This window comes from Podarcis raffonei, chromosome 17, assembly GCF_027172205.1.
Source record: "Podarcis raffonei isolate rPodRaf1 chromosome 17, rPodRaf1.pri, whole genome shotgun sequence".
NCBI lineage: Eukaryota > Metazoa > Chordata > Lepidosauria > Squamata > Lacertidae > Podarcis > Podarcis raffonei.
The window spans coordinates 36,355,109-36,371,337 of record NC_070618.1 but is presented as its reverse complement, the minus strand read 5'-3'; the positions used below and the strand labels follow the sequence as shown (position 1 = coordinate 36,371,337).

Genomic DNA, 16,229 nt, shown 5'->3' with positions numbered 1-16,229 from the left:
AGTGCCCTCTCCTCCAAAACTGTGATGAGACACAAGTTTAGAACTTTCATTGCCTCCCCAGAATCAGGCAATGGAAACGAGACACAAAATTGGGTATCGCCAGCATACCCACTTGAATCCCAGCCCACATCTGTGAACGACTTCTCTCAGTGGTTTTGCCTAGATCAGGAGTGAGGGACCTGTGGCCTTCAAGATGTTGCTGGACTACAACTCCTATCATTCCTGACTACTGGCCATGCCAGCTGAGGATGATGATGGGAGTTGTAGTTCAAAACATATGGAGGGCATCAGGTTGAGGAAGGCTGATTGAGATGTTAAGAAGCATGAGGGGGCATGGCAACTGTGGGGAACTTTTGGTCCTCCAGTTATTGCTGACCTGCAACTCCAATCAGTCCCTGCAAGCATGGCCAATAGTTGGGAGTTGTAGCGCAGCAACATCTTGAAGGCCAAAGGTTCCCCATCACTGAGCTACAGGGTGAGGCAGTAGTTCATCATACTAAGAAGGAGCAAAGCCACTGCAAAAGTGTGCCACTCCTGCTGGAAAGCCAATCTAGGCAAGGCAGCCCAGAAAGGTAATGTGGTCAATACTATCAAAAGCTGTGTTGAAGTCCAGGAGAATCAACAGGTTTGCACTCACCCCTGTTCTCCCTCATCTCTCTCAGCACAGGCCATTCATGGAGGGGCAAGTTTCAGTCCCAGAGCTATGCTAAAAACTAGATAGGAAGGGAGCAAAATAATTAGTTTCATATACAAAAACCTGGAACCAACTGGTCACCACACATTCTAGGACTGTCGCCCGTGAAAGGTAGAGTGATTTCTTTGTAGTGGAGAGATTCAGGAACAGGAGGGTTTTTGCTACAGTCTCCTTAGATGAGATCATGGCTCCCTTGACCCGGTCACACACTGTTCTGACATTTATTAAGCGACCATGAGCACAGATCCTAAGCGCACACAGCAGGGGGCCACATCATTCTGCACCCTTGTCTTGCGCAAACCGAAAAGTATCCATCACAAATGGACTGTCACTATATGGATTCTGCATGACTCTTGGAATGGAAACCATCATGACTAATGAATAATAATAGTAATAATAATAATAATTTATTATTTGTACCCCGCCCATCTGGCTGGGTTTCCCCAGCCACTCTAGGCGGCTTCCAACAAAGATTAAAAATACATTAAAATGTCACACGTTAAAAACTTCCCTGAACAGGGATGCCTTCAGATGTCTTCTAAATGTTAGGTAGTTGTTTATCTCTTTGACATCTGGTGGGAGGGCGTTCCACAGGGCGGGTGCCACTACCAAGAAGGCCCTCTGCCTGGTTCCCTGTGGCTTTGCTTCTCGCAATGAGGGAACCGCCAGAAGGCCCTTGGCACTGGACCTCAGCGTCCGGGCAGAACAATGTGGGTGGAGACGCTCCTTCAGGTCTACTGAGCCGTTTAGGGCTTTAAAGGTCAACACCAACACTTTGAATTGTGCTCGGAAACGTACGAACCCTAAGGGGATGCACTCCCCCATTGGTTATGGGTCCCTCAGACTCCGTCTCCCCATCCTATGCACACCACACATCCCAACACCATTCCAAAGTGGGTCTGAGTTGGAGCAAGTGCCCCCCACCAGCGTTCACTGCGCCCCACTCTCTTCTGAAGAGGCAGGATCCTTCCATAGACACGAACACACCTGAGGCCCCTTGTGCCCACGTCAGCTCTCAATTAGCTCGGCGCCTGTGACAGCCACCGCTCTTTAATCTGGAGCCTTCAAAGCCAGCTCAGCGACAGGCGGGTGACGGTGACCCCGATATGTCAGCGCTTGGGAGAGATGCGCCCCAGAAAAACAACCGGTTTCAGAAGAAGGAGGCTCACTCCACCCTCCCCCACTCACTCCACCCTCCCCCAGAACCTCCTCCCCTGTGGAACCATGGATGCAAAAAGAGGGAAGGGCTGTCTTCGCTCCATGATGCATGGAACACACTCTGTTGCTTGTGGAAGGTTTCAGGATGGGTTTTGTGGCACCTTCCCTTAACAGGGTCCCCAACTGCAAGACGGGGAAAGGCTCTAGTGAGGATAACGGCTGCAGTTAGCCACACTCCCGAGGAGACACTGGAGAGCTGCCATATCAGACCACGCAGGGGAGGCGTAGATTTCAGAGGGAGGGCAAGATTCTCAGCAAAGATGAGAAGATATATTCAAGATGACACTGCAAAAAAAAAGCTGCGGTGTCATCACCTTTTTGGTTTTTAATACTGTCACAAAATAACTGTAGCAAGGACTTTTTGTGGCACTTTAAAGACTAAGGGCAGTCTTCCTCAACTCTGTTCTCTCCAGATATTTGTGTTGGCTGCGGATGAAGGAAGTTCTGCTCCCCAACACATCTGGCGGCCACCTGGCTGGATGGGGCTGGCTAAGAAGCACAAACAGGAAGCGTACAAATTTATTGTGGTCGAGGCATTTGTGGGCCACAGTCCGTGTCACGAGCTGCACAAAGCTCCATCCTGAATTGGCAAACATAAGTGTTTTTGTGTATGTAGAGAGAGGAGTGAAGTGGGAGGGAAAATAAATGAAACAAGGACAGAGTGGCAATTACCTAAGGTGAAATTGTTGCAGTGACCGATGATCTGGGCAGGATGGTGACAGGGCTAATCTTCTGGAAACTGCTGCAAAGTTATCAACACACATCAACAACCTCTCTCCCCTCTATATTTTAAAGCAAAGGGAGTTGTGCCCTTTAATATGAATAGTGCATATGCTCATTGACACTGGTTATAATAATCACTAGATGCATAGGCCCAGCATGAACTGGTCCATAATACATGTGCCCTTGAGGTATATAACACATTGTGCTACAACAACCTCCTCTCCTTCAACACAAAGCATTGTGATCACTCTCAAAACTCTTCCTCAAATGGCATCGCAGAATCGTTCTGCATTCCAGCGCTGAGAAGAAGGGTTCCAACTTCCCCCATTTTCAAACTACCCCAATCCATTGCAACCTACTGTTGATTTCTAAAGTGAGCTCAGTGCCATTGTGGAAGCTCTTCCTGCATTCCCAGATATGCATGCTTGGCCGGGGAGGAGGGAATTATAGTCTATACATGCTCAGAGGCATTCTTAATTGTTGGTTCACACTTCCATTGCCAAGTGGCAATGATTCAGAAAAATCAATGTTGAAAGAAAGGCAAGTGACACCTGCTAAAATTCCTGCTCTTCTGCGCAATTACTGAAGGTGCAGGAGTCTGGTCCTCTTTTTTCGCCTGGAGACCCTAGACTCATTTTGCAGCCTCAGTCAAACCTAATTCGAAGGAAACACTAGCTCTAGAAAGCCCCCCTTAAAATGTTAGGGGAAACAGAGCACTTAAATGCTGGGAAGCCAAGTAACATGACCAAAAGTTAGCTTATTTCCCTGCAAGGGATACAGTGGCCAACAGGGTGAGGGGTTCTATTCTGGCCTCTGTTCATAGGAGCCAACTCCTAGGGGCTGAAGTCCCTTTGCCCCCCCCTCAATAAAATATTTGAGGGAGCTAGGACCCCCCAAAGTTGATGGACATTGCTGTGTGTGCACTGCATCTTGTGATCAATTATGTGTATGGGGTGTTACCTGCCCCCCCCAATATTTTATTCAAGTTGGCACCCTTGCCCCCATTTGTGTGCATTGATTAGCAGCTTGATCGCCAAACATGAGTGGTGCAGTGGTACCTTGGTTCTCAAACTTAATAAGTCCCGAAGTCCGTTCCAAAACCAAAGCGTTCCAAAACCAAGGCACGCTTTCCCATAAATGTAATGCAAAAGAGATTAATCCATTCCAGACTTTTAAAAACAACCCCTAAAACAGCAATTTAACATGAACTTTACTACCTAATGAGAGCATTGATCCATAAAATGAAAGCAATAATCAATGTACCATACTATAAAATAAATAAGACAGTATTGTAGATGATAAAAAATTTTCAAAAAAATTCTTACCTGCACTGATGATAGTCATTGTTTGCATGGGAGGCTTTTATCCATTTCCGCAGTCACACCATCAATCATTCAGTAGCTGAACTGGGTTCCACACAGTCACAAAAACAAATTAACCAAAAAAGTCTCAAAAACAAAAATGCAAAATAAATAGCAAAACAAAAGCACCAAACTTAAAAGAGAATTTGGGGAGCTCACAGATAACCATAACAGAAAAACGAACAAGCACCATTTTCAAGTTGCTGATAAAAGGAAAGAAACAGGCCAGAATTTCTCCTCTCTGATCAGCTGGGAAGCAATATTTTTCACGTGAGGCTGGGGAACCTGTGTTCCTCCATTTTTCACTGCACTCCAGCTCCCTTTAGATCCAGCCAGCATTTCCATTGGTCAAGGACAATGGAGTTTGGAGTTTAGCAACATCTGGAGGTTGACAGTTCACTGTTTTGGGACCCTAACTGGAAGGATCTAGGTCTTCCTTGAATCCAGCTTTGAGGCTCTTAGGAATACAATTTTGCAAGGGAGGATGTAACAGACTGCTGTTCCTGCAAATTCAATTTCGTGTCCCACACTGGCTCCTTCCCATCCCTGAATATCCATCTACCTGTCATCCCCACATTGAATCAGACTAACGGCTCCATTTATAGATTTTGAAAGAAAGCTTACAATCTTTATCCTTGTCATCAACAATGATAGTTCCAATTTTACAATTGCAGATTTTTGCTTTTAGGAGCTGCGTAACGACAGAAACTTTACCTGTGGATTTCTGCCTATTTTGCAACTCCTAAAGGCACAGAGACAATTCCACATGGTCACTGTTTTCAGGTGAGTTTCAATCCCATACTGGCTCATTGCAGCTGAGTGAGAGATCTTGCGCAACAAACCCACTTCCCCAAAGGTCAGGTTTTTTGCAGTAAGGAAAGTGATAGGAAAATGCACTGCAAAGTGTGGGATTACAATTGCTTTAACACAACGTTCCGTCTAACCAACGTAATTTCATACTCATTCCATAGCCAGTGTTGTCTCATTTCCCTGCAAACAAATCAAGAAGAAAGCTCAATAAACAGTCCATCTGGAAACACCAAGAGAATCTATCCACAGATATGGTGACAACTTTAGGCATCTAGTGCTGCAGGTTCCATGCTAAGATTGTCAACTGACTGGCAAGGATGGGATAACTGTGGCCTTCCAGAAAGTGTTGGACTCCAATTCCCAGCAAGCTTGGCCAATGGTTGGGAATGATGGGAGTTGGAGTCCAGCCATATTTGGAGGGCATTCCATTGTGAAAACACAGACAAACATTTAGGATGTACAGTGGTACCTCGGGTTAAGTACTTAATTCGTTCCGTAGGTCCGTTCGTAACCTGAAACTGTTCTTAACCTGAAGCACCACTTTAGCTAATGGGGCCTCCTGCTGCCGCCGCGCCACTGGAGCACAATTTCTGTTCTCATCCTGAAGCAAAGTTCTTAACCTGAAGCACTATTTCTGGGTTAGCGGAGTCTGTAACCTGGAGTGTCTGTAACCTGAAGCGTATGTAACCCGAGGTACCACTGTATATAGCACAGAAGAGAAGCCAGCTGATTTCTCATCCAGATCACCCCAGATAAAATCTTCAGTTAATTTGCACCTAACCCCCAGCTCAGCTTCTCTTCAATTCAGGCACTGCCAGTTTATTTCCAACAGATCCTATACCCACACAAGATCAATTCAATTGTCTTTCCACTAACCCCAGGCATTATCTGCCAAATCACCCCTAGATAAAATCAAATTGATTTACCCACATTCATATCCTACTCAGTAACCCAGATCAGGCCTCCCCACCCAGAATCATTACTTACTCAAGAAGAAGAAGAAGAAGAAGAAGAAGAAGAAGAAGAAGAAGAAGAAGAAGAAGAAGAAGAGTAGTAGTAGTAGTAGTAGTAGTAGTAGTTTGGACTTGATATCCTGCCTTTCACTCCCCTTAAGGAGTCTCAAAGCAGCTCACAATCTCCTTTCCCTTCCTCCCTCACAACAAACACTCTGTGAGGTGAGTGAGGCTGAGAGACTTCAGAGAAGTGTGACTAGTCCAAGGTCACCCAGCAGCTGCATGTGGAGGAGCAGGGAAGTGAACCTGGTTCACCAGATTATGAGTCCACTGCTCTTAACCACTACACCACGCTGGCTCTCAAGACACCTAGAAAGGAATTTGGGGACTGTGCTCCTTGGCCCATCCCTATAAGCAACACCTCTCTGCTTGACTTGCTTCTGTGGCTTTAGCAGCAGCTGAAGCTTTCCAGAATAGGGACATAAACTGTAGCTACTGCTAATTGGAAACTGATGCTAAGGCACAACTATGGAGCCTGGCTAAGAAGCTGGCAGCTCTCCCACAGATAGCAAGTATCAATACTTGCCATCATGCCTTTGTCGCTGAGAATCCTTTCTCCAATTATCTATTCCTTTCCACCAAACTAAATTAAGGATTATTAATATTATGGTCATTAAAAATATATATTATGGTCATTGATCTATTCTACCCGAGTGCTTTGAAAACTGATCAATGGCAAGCCCTCTCTACTGACAAGGCAGGAAGGGAGCGGAACAGGCACAGAGGTGCTGCTACTGCTGCCTAATTTAAGTTGCTAGATAGTCCTGCCTTGTATTAGATGGGGACAGCCAAAAAAACCCACCCCAAGCTCTTTTATTTCTCTGAAAATTGGAATTCTTACAATTTTATCAAGAAAAGTTTTTCTCCTGGCCAAGAAAGAAGATTCATTGGGGATGAACTTTGCATACTGCCTGATCCTAGCCGAAAGTGTTTGCCAATCAGGAATCTGGATCCGTTTTTGTATAGAAAATTTAAAATGCAAGTGAAGGACAGAGATGAAGCCATTATGGGGAATCAACAAAAAAATCCTGCAAATTCCCTGCAGGGTACGTGTGTCAGGCTAATCATAAACGGCTCTCCTTAATTTGCTTACACAAACCAAAGCTTACATTATGTCTGGGCAGCTGCATACACATCACACATTTAAAGAACACACCCCTTGGCAAAGAAACATGGGAAATACAGTTTACTTCTCACGATGCTACAATTTCCCAACTACTCTTAAGAAACTACAGTTCCCAGGGTTCTTGGTGTAGTTTTAGTTAGTTTACTGGGCAGTCAGGTTGCAACGGGACAATATTTTCTCCGTGTCCTGCATCAACTGCACCACAATGGCAAGTAGGTATAAGGCCAGGGCTTAATGCAAGCAAGGACTCGGCTCCAGAACCTCTTTTCCTGATAGAATTGGAGACGGATATTTGTAAAATGCTGGAAGGCAAAAAAAGGCTCCCTGGAGAGTTATTAAGGTCTCCCCCCCCCCACTTTTCTTCTTTTCTTTTAACAGCACACCTGCTCCTGTGCTTTTAAAAGCAGCCTGACAACCTCACTTTAAAGAAATTAATCATTGTCCCAAACTCTCCGGATGCTTCAGCAAAGGCTGGCTCAAGATGCTTAGATGCCCTCGGCAGAAAACCTAAATATGCATAATACATACCAAATAACGAAGGATTGCCAACTTTTGAACTGGCCCTTTAACAACCGTGTAATTTGCAGCCATCGGAAAGTAATAACATCTCTTCCCATCTGCACTGCTAGCCTTGGAAACCTTAATATAGGCTGCTAATTCCTGCAAATTGAGTTGCTGTTAGGGGCGCAAGAGCAGGTCTGCAGGCTTTTTCTGGCTAGTTGGCAGTCCTGAACTAGGAGCGCATTCCATCGGAAAGTTCTTATGGAAATGGAGGGGGCTCAGAAGAGTTCTAGCGCATACAGCGCCTTCCCTTCTGGACTTGCGTTCCAGCGGGAGGTGGGCATTATAGAACCCTTGAGTACAGTTGCCAACTGACAGGGAAAATTCACTGGCACAGGGGCCTCTTGCAACAGCAGCTTGATCCACAGATACAAGCCAGGTGATGTTTTTCACAGCATGAGGAGGTGTTAGCACCTGCTAATTCCAGTCAGTGAAGCTGCTGTTCAAAGCTTGGGTACAGAGGCATGTTGAAAAATTGACTCTACTTGACTGTGGTGCAACAGTCAGCAAAGTGTTGAGTTTGGCCAGAAAAATATGGATTCAAATCTCTGCTCAGCTAGGAAGCTCTGTGCATGACCTTGGGCCAGCTGCTATCTCTCAGACTAAGCTACCTTATAGGGCTGTTGAGAGGGTGGAAACTGTTCTTGCATAGCTCATGCTCACTTCAGTGAGGTCTGCACATGATGCACTGGACTCCATAGGCCTGAGCCTTCTTTGAATCAGCAGCTGGAAGCAGCCCTCCTCACCTTTCCTCATGGTCATGGCAGTTCCTGGGCTTGACACTTTCACTGGTCCAGGCCAAAGTCTCCCTCCAATGGCCAGATTTGCTTTTTAAAGTCACTTTCACCCCACCTTTCCTGACAGGTTGATCGACAACCTGGCACAATCGCTACAGAGGCAATCTATGGCTCCAGGAAGGCCAGGAACTGTGACTGTTTCTGCAGATACTCAGCATATTTAAAGGTAAAGGTAAAGGGACCCCTGACCATTAGGTCCAGTTGTGGCTGACTCTGGGGTGTGGCGCTCATCTTGCTTTATTGGCCGAGGGAGCCGGCGTACAGCTTCCGGGTCATGTGGCCAGCATGACTAAGCCGCTTCTGGCAAACCAGAGCAGCGCACGGAAACGCCGTCTACCTTCCCGCCAGAGCGGTACCTATTTATCTACTTGCACTTTGACATGCTTTCAAACTGCTAGGTTGGCAGGAGCAGGGACCGAGCAACGGGAGCTCACCCCATCATGGGGATTCGAACCGCCAACCTTCTGATCAGCAAGCCTTAGGCTCTGCGGTTTAACCCATAGCGCCACCCGTGTCCCTCCACTCAGCATATTTAGGAGCAGGGAAATCACAACAGCAGCATTCACAACCCAACCAACACACACACAGATTGCAGCCTTATTGCTTTGGCTGTTCAATTCTTTTCTGCTGTGCAGTTATGCTTTAGAGTGGCCCTGGAGGACACAGATGTCTCCACTTGCAATGGCTCTGCAAATTGAGTTGGAACGTCTCAGGAAGTCTTGCTCACTGCAGCTCACTGTCCTCTTTTCCTCGGATCTCTTGTTATCCAATTCCCCCCTGAATTCCTGGTTGGTTGGTTGTGATGTAACATACACAGCAATCTCTCTCTCCCCCCTCATCCGGTCCTGCCCATCCCTCTGTCCTAGGGCTTGCCACTTTTAGGAACACCAACCTTGCTCACGCATAAAGGAACAAAAACTTCACTGGCTGAGTTTCAGCATCAAGCAAAAAGATCCTAACAGAAGGAAAAGGTGGCAAGACACTTGAAGTTGGTAGATAGGATTGCCAGCTCCCCTTTTTTAAAGCAAGCCCCTATTCCAGTGTCTTTTACCAGCAGCATGGAAAAGTTTCCCTGCTGCTATCTGCAAACAAAGCCATTGTTAAAGGCAAATGCGCAGGGGAGGTGGTTGCTGTTTTTCCTGGTGAACTAGCAATCCCGTTTGCTAAATGGGAACAGGGGGCTTAGTGCTAAACAGCAGCATCTCTGTATCCTTGCCCCCTCCCCAATTGGTCCATAACTACAACATCCAGGCTTAATGTTGCAAAAGGTTGGCTGTCACATTTCATCTATTTATAAAATAAATATAGTATTTATACAACTATCTATTTATAGTGACATCTTAATCACGCACAAGCTTTTTAATTGCAGGGTCTTTATTGTTGGGCTTAAAACAACAACACCCAAATGTACACAGGGGAGCATTCATATATACAGTTCCCCCCCCCTCAAGTGGCACAGTCTCAGTCTCTGTGTTACTTTACAGCTGTGCTCTATTTCTTCTGCATTACCATTTTTTATTTTTTAGTTAATTGCTTAGAGGTCTCCTACTGAGTGGGCACTGTATACTTTTTGTTAACTAAAATTAATGTGACTCTTTCTGAATGTGTGTGTTAGGTCTTAGTGAGCTGGGTTTGCTGCCTCTTACCAAGAAAACGCCAGGCATAGCTTTGAATCTCCAGGTGTGTCTCTGTTGCCCTCCTCACCTGCATCACCTGTCCCCAACTTAAGAGATGGCAAGGAACTGTGGTGAGTGTCGCATGAGCAAGTGGTAGTTACTCTGGATTCCTTATTGTAGAGCACAAGAACCAGTTGCGCATCTACGCAGTTAACGCCACTCATGTTACAGGCTGCATCTTCACTCACAGGGGCTGTAGTGACAAGAACCCAGATTCTAAAAGTAGCTTTGTGTAGTAAACATGTGCCAAATTATGCAAAAATAATAATCCTGGATGTTTATGTAACACTTTCAGCGTTCAAACCACTTGACAAACGTTATCAGAGTAACATTTTGCATTGTTTAGAGAAAAGAAGAAGAGTTTGGATTTGATATCCCGCTTTATCACTACCCTAAGGAGTCTCAAAGCAGCTAACATTCTCCTTTCCCTTCCTGCCCCACAACAAACACTCTGCGAGGTGAGTGGGGCTGAGAGACTTCAGAGAAGTGTGACTGGCCCAAGGTCACCCAGCAGCTGCATGTGGAGGAGCGGGGAAGCGAACCCGGTTCACCAGATTATGAGTCTACCGTCTTAACCACTACACCACCATTATGGTGTCATGCTTAAAGTGTCAGGCTAGGGCAGGGGTCGGCAGCCTAAGGCCCATGGGCCACAAGCTGCCCACGGGAGTCGTTTAACCGGCCCATGAGCTGCTCCCAAACTGAGCCGTCTGCTCAGTGAGTCCGTGCGCACCATGCTAAACCGGCGCGGTGCAGGGACTCGTTCCGCGGCACTGAAAATCTCGTCTGTGCATGCGCAGATGCCGGAAATTACGTCTGCGCAGATGTAGACACTGGAAATCAATTGCTATTATCATTATCAGAATGTAAGCAGTTCACCTAAGACCAAGAAGCTGTGGAGTGGAAAAACGGGAGTATTTGGAAAATAATTGTAAACAGGTGAAAATGCTAGCAGAATTAAGGTCAATTCAACAGCATAAGAAGTCCTGGTGTAACTGGTCTAAAAGGAAGGTTTTATCTCTAACTGTATCCTGGTTTGCAGCCGATTTCCTTTTCCTAACAGGAGAAAAGAGGGAGCCATTTGGAATGGTTTGTTACTTGGTATAATGGGAATACTGCATTTTTATTATAGTTAGGTGCATGTAAAGCAAAGGTAAAAGGACCCCTGACCATTAGGTCCAGTTGTGACTGACTCTGGGGTTGCGACGCTCATCTCGCTTTATTGGCCAAGGGAGCCGGTGTACAGCTTCTGGGTCATGTGGCCAGCATGACTAAGCCGCTTCTGGAAACCAGAGCAGCGCAAGAAAACGCTGTTTACCTTCCCGCTGGAGTGATACTTATTTATCTACTTGCACTTTGACGTGCTTTCGAACTGCTAGGTTGGCAGGAGCAGGGACTGAGCAACGGGAGCTCACCCCATTGCGGGGATTCAAACCGCCGACCTTCTGATCGGCAAGCCCTAGGCTCTGTGGTTTAACCCACTGCGCCACCCGCATCCCTAGGTGTATCCTACCACAAATATAGGGAAGCAGTATGGGGGGGGATTGATGGAGGGGTAGGAAACTAGTCTGATGTATACAATTTGCATCTCCTCCTTGACTGGCAACACCTGCATGTTGGAATGTTGCTAAGTCCCTGATGCACGGATAAATATTTCATTGTTATTGTTTCCCCAGATCAAAGGCCCAGTTTTATTTAGATTCTCGGAGGCGTCTTAAGCAGTAGAAGAAAGGGAGGGGAGGGGAGGGGGAGGAACAAGAGAAATCCAGGCACTTTGGTTTCAGCAGCTCAAAGCAAGACTTTGCAGGTGAAGAGAGCCTGAAACGGAGCTGCCCTCGAAGGCATCGCTTGAATCCCAGCACCAATCGAGTTGCTGCGCAGCTGGGAAATCCTATTGCTGACACCTGCACAGTGAGAGATGGTCTCTCTTCTCGTCCACTTTCTTCCCCTCACAAGGAAAGCAGGATCCTGGCCCTCGTGGTTGAAGAAACTCTTTGAAGTTTTGTGAGTGAGCTCAAAAGCAGGGATCCAGCATTGCTCCATGTCTTCTTCCCAAGATGGTTACAGTGGTACCTCAGGTTACATATGCTTCAGGTTACATACACTCCAGGTTACATACTCCACTAACCCAGAAATAGTACCTCAGGTTAAGAACTTTGCTTCAGGATGAGAACACAAAATCGTGCTCCGGCGGCGTAGCAGCAGCAGCAGGAGGCCCCATTAGCTAAAGTGGTGCTTCAGGTTAAGAACAGTTTCAGGTTAAGAACGGACCTCCGGAATGAATTAAGTACTTAACCCAAGGTACCACTGTATTTTCTAGAGCCAGACATTCGTTTCTCATTTGACAAGGGAGGGCAGTGCTCAAGGCAACACAGAAACATCACAAACCCAGAAGTCTTTTGAGATGAGGTTATTGAAATAATTTTGCACCTGATGGGAGGCGATCTGGGCTCTGGAAGCAATATTTGACACCTTCTCTGAAAGAAGCTGAGAGACACCTGTTCGCCTTATTTCAGTTACCAGAGCCTCCCTCCATTCTCCTCACAGCATTTTTCAAAGAGGGAGGGGAGGCAGGTTATTTGCACACCTGACTCTTAGAAGCAAAATTAACTATTTTTATGGGACAGAACAGTTGAGCTGCAGAAGCTTCCATCAGGTTGTCTTGCGGGGTGGAAGGTTCAAAGCTTCCCTTTTCTTTTGCCAGGGTCATGCAGGAGTCTGCGTTTTTATGGAGCACACACACAAACTTTGGAGGCAATAAATGTCTGTTGCAATCCCTGGCATCTCAGTGGAAGACCCACATAAAAACATTATTTTGGTTTTGTCTAGGAAAGGCTGAGCTTGCTGATCATTCCCGCTCTGTGATGCAAAAGTCCTTTCCTCAATGGAAGCACTGAGGAGGGAGGCAAGCAGTTGCCAAGCTCTGGGGCTGGGCCTGCGAGGTCAGGTGTTTGTTGGGGCCACAAACACAGACAAGAGCCCACTGCCCTCACCATTCTCCCTTTGCAGAGAGCTCTGGGGAGAAGCATGAGTAAATCCTTGGCTTGCATTGTCTCTTCCAGACAAAGAGAAGGAGTTGAGAGAGGACCCAAAATGTTGGTGGGTGTCAAAGGAAGACAGTGTTATAGGAATTCTAAGGGGATATATATATATAATATATATATATATATATATATATATATATATATATATATATATATATATATTATATAATATAATATATATATATTATAATATTATATATATATATATATATATATATATATATATATATATATATATGTTCATAAATGTAGAAGGCAAACAATACATAAGTATATAAACCACGTGTCTGAAATAGTACAGGAGAACAATCCTGAAGCCATTTTGACTCTCCCAAATTGACCTCAAATATGTCTCTGCAAGGAAGGAAATGGGAAAAGCTTTCCAATTGTCTTTGGACTGTAGGGGCTTCCGCCTCCCTGTAAATACAGTCTGGCAAGTATCTGTTAAGCTGAGCACACTATCAATATGCGTAAGACAGGGGTGCCCAAACTTTTTTCAAAGAGGGCCAGATTTGATGAAGTGAACATGCGTGAGGGCTGACTATGCCTGGCGTAAGAGATTCAGGAACTAAGTATTTACCATCTCAAAGGAATGGCCAGGCTGCCCAGAAAAGGCAATCAGATAAGGCACTATCAGGTATCCTGGCAGTACAGGAGAGAAGCAACACAATCAAATTTCTGCTGGGCACTATCTCTTTCTGTGATGTATGTACAGTATGATGTTTTGGGGGGTGGTCTTGAGCTATAGGGTAGGCAATTTCAAAAGTCTATAGAAGAGCTTGCACACCAATGTTCAGGGTTCCTCTCCTCCCTCCCTGCATCGGGTGGGCAGGGGACCCTGTTGCAACAGTTTAATAAAGATCAGGCTTCCTAGCTGCTTTGCTTCTCAATATTCTCTGGTTGGCCTGTTATTTTCTCTACATAAGGACTCTCTACGGGCTCTTGGATACCCCATAAGGGATAAAGGAGCAGTTTTTTCTTATAACACCAGGATGGGGAAGAACCAGGGTCACTTTACTTTGGTGATGTGCCTTAAGTCCCCACGACACCCCTCTCAAGTCTACAAATGCCACCCACCTGCCTCTTTCCAGTAGTAAGGATCCGCTGCAGGGCCAGCAAGTGAAGATTTGCAGGGGACGAGTGGAGAGGGGGTCTGACTCTGGTCTAACCTCTTAAAAGAAAGAGCTGGGTGAACTTAGCTCAGGTGTAGATGCCACACCAGCAAACACAGCATGTCAAGCTGGTGGAACAGCCGCCCCCCAGTAGCCTCCACCCCTTACCATGAACCCAGGGTGCTGGAAGCAACTTCCTCAGGCACAGAAAGAGGGAAGCTCAGCCCCTATTTCACCCCCTCCCTCCTCAAAGCAAGAACAACACACAGAGCTGAAGCCAGTCAAAAATCATTGTTTGCATTATCAGTTGCTCAACAATTACAGCCTTGTACAAGTCATTGATACGTTAAATAAAACACACACGCTACCCTCACCCAACAGGGGAAAAAAAGTGCAGCTGGAACCTTGAATGAGCCCCAAGAGTCCCCCCTCCTGGAGACCTAAGGGTTTTGCTCCGCTTGGGTCAAGTCCCACCCAGAGGGAGGGAATCAGCACAAATATATATATATATCTATATATATATTTATATTTATTTATCTATAATATTTTACCTTTTTTATTAACAGCAGCAACAGCTGGACAGAGCTGGGGCAGAATAAGATTCAGGACTGACTGAGCATGCAAGGGGAAGGGGGTGTTATGAATGAATCAGGAAGGTAGGATTCAGAGACGTAGCTTGAAGAGTCAGAAGCAGACAGAGAGGCTTGGGAGAAAGTTAAACATCCCCAGAGCAGTAGTATTTCAAGGGCGGTGCTTGAAATGGCTGTTTACCATAGCAGGAATGCTTCCCATTCTGCTTTGCAGCTCCTTTGTTATTCCCCTCTGTTCACCACATCCCATCCCACCCCGGGTCAATTTTGAGAACCAAGCTGCAGTTTGCCCTCCAGCCCACAAGGAGTGCTGCTGCAGGAAGGCCACCTCCACCAGTGCTTCTTAAAGGGCCAGCATCTACAGCCTTAAAGAGAAGCAGACAGAGGATAGTCAGTGTGTGTGTTACTTAGGAGAAACAAATCCGTTTCAGGGCAGGGAGTGGGGAGGCCTGAGTTGGGAGGCGGTTAAAGGGCAAACTTGTTTGTTGGCGCAGAGACGGGAAAGACAGCTAGCTGGAGAGGACTGAACACCTCCCTAAAACAAAACAAGGTTAAGAGAACTGACCCACTGGGAGGGAGGCAGAAGGCGCCAATAACCACCCCCCTCTCCCGTGCCAGCAGTGCAGTCGAGGGCAAAGTGAAGGATGGGGCATCACAGGACGGGACTGAGCTCAGACGGCGTCATCCAGGGCAGGCTCAGCGTCAGGGGACGGAACACACTCCTTGCTGAGGCGGACAATCTCCTGGGAGAGAACTTCCAAATCCTGGTGAGGGGAAAGAAAGGAAGGGGAAGAAGCAGGTCAGCTGAGCCCACGGGAAGATGGTGCCATCATCTCCCACAGGACAAACCCTGCCCATATTCACACTCTGCCCCTACTCAGGTTAATGGTCGACGTTTGCAGCTACCTGGTAAAACTCTTAATCTCAGGATAAGGCCCAGACGGGCCTCCGATTCCAAAGGCAGCCTCAGTCACCAAAAGAAATTGCCGATCAAATACTAAACTTGAATTTGGAAAACGTTTTTTCCAAATCTTCTAATTGCATGACGCATTTTCTTATCATTACCAGCTACAGTGGCCTCCAATGAGAGAAGTTTCGATCTATTAAAATGAATTAAGTCTTTCTTTCGATCAACAATGGCTCAAGAACGCCTAAATGGTTTAGCAATGATAAACATAAACCACGATAAGGCGATGTTGCTTGATTTTTCCTGCATAATTCAAGAATTTGCAGAAAAGAAAGCTAGGAAAGCATTTTTAAATGTAAATACTTAAAATAATCCTTTTCTCTATGTATTTTAAAAAAGCACTATTGTATATCTATATTTTCAATTTTGTCTTTATATGCAGATACGGTTCAAGCCTTGGAATAAAATTATTTGTCAGCATAACTTTTGTGAAAATTATTTATATACTTTCTTATTTATAAGACTTCAGTTATCCCCAGGGTAAAAAGGGGGGGGCACATTATCTACCTGGCCCGGGCCTCTGCCTGGCTCTGCTCG

General features: G+C 46.0%; 1 protein-coding gene across 2 annotated transcripts in view; it reads right to left on the bottom strand.

Moving 5' to 3' along the window:
* Nucleotides 1-14,762: 14,762 nt before the first annotated feature.
* GRIPAP1 (GRIP1 associated protein 1) overlaps nucleotides 14,763-16,229 on the bottom strand; it is a 68,676-nt gene continuing 67,209 nt past the window's right edge. For both annotated transcript variants that reach the window (XM_053370479.1, XM_053370480.1), the window contains one exon: nucleotides 14,763-15,489. In XM_053370479.1, coding sequence (XP_053226454.1) covers nucleotides 15,397-15,489 — 93 coding nt within the window. In that variant the 3' untranslated portion in view covers nucleotides 14,763-15,396. The remainder of the gene's footprint in view (nucleotides 15,490-16,229) is intronic.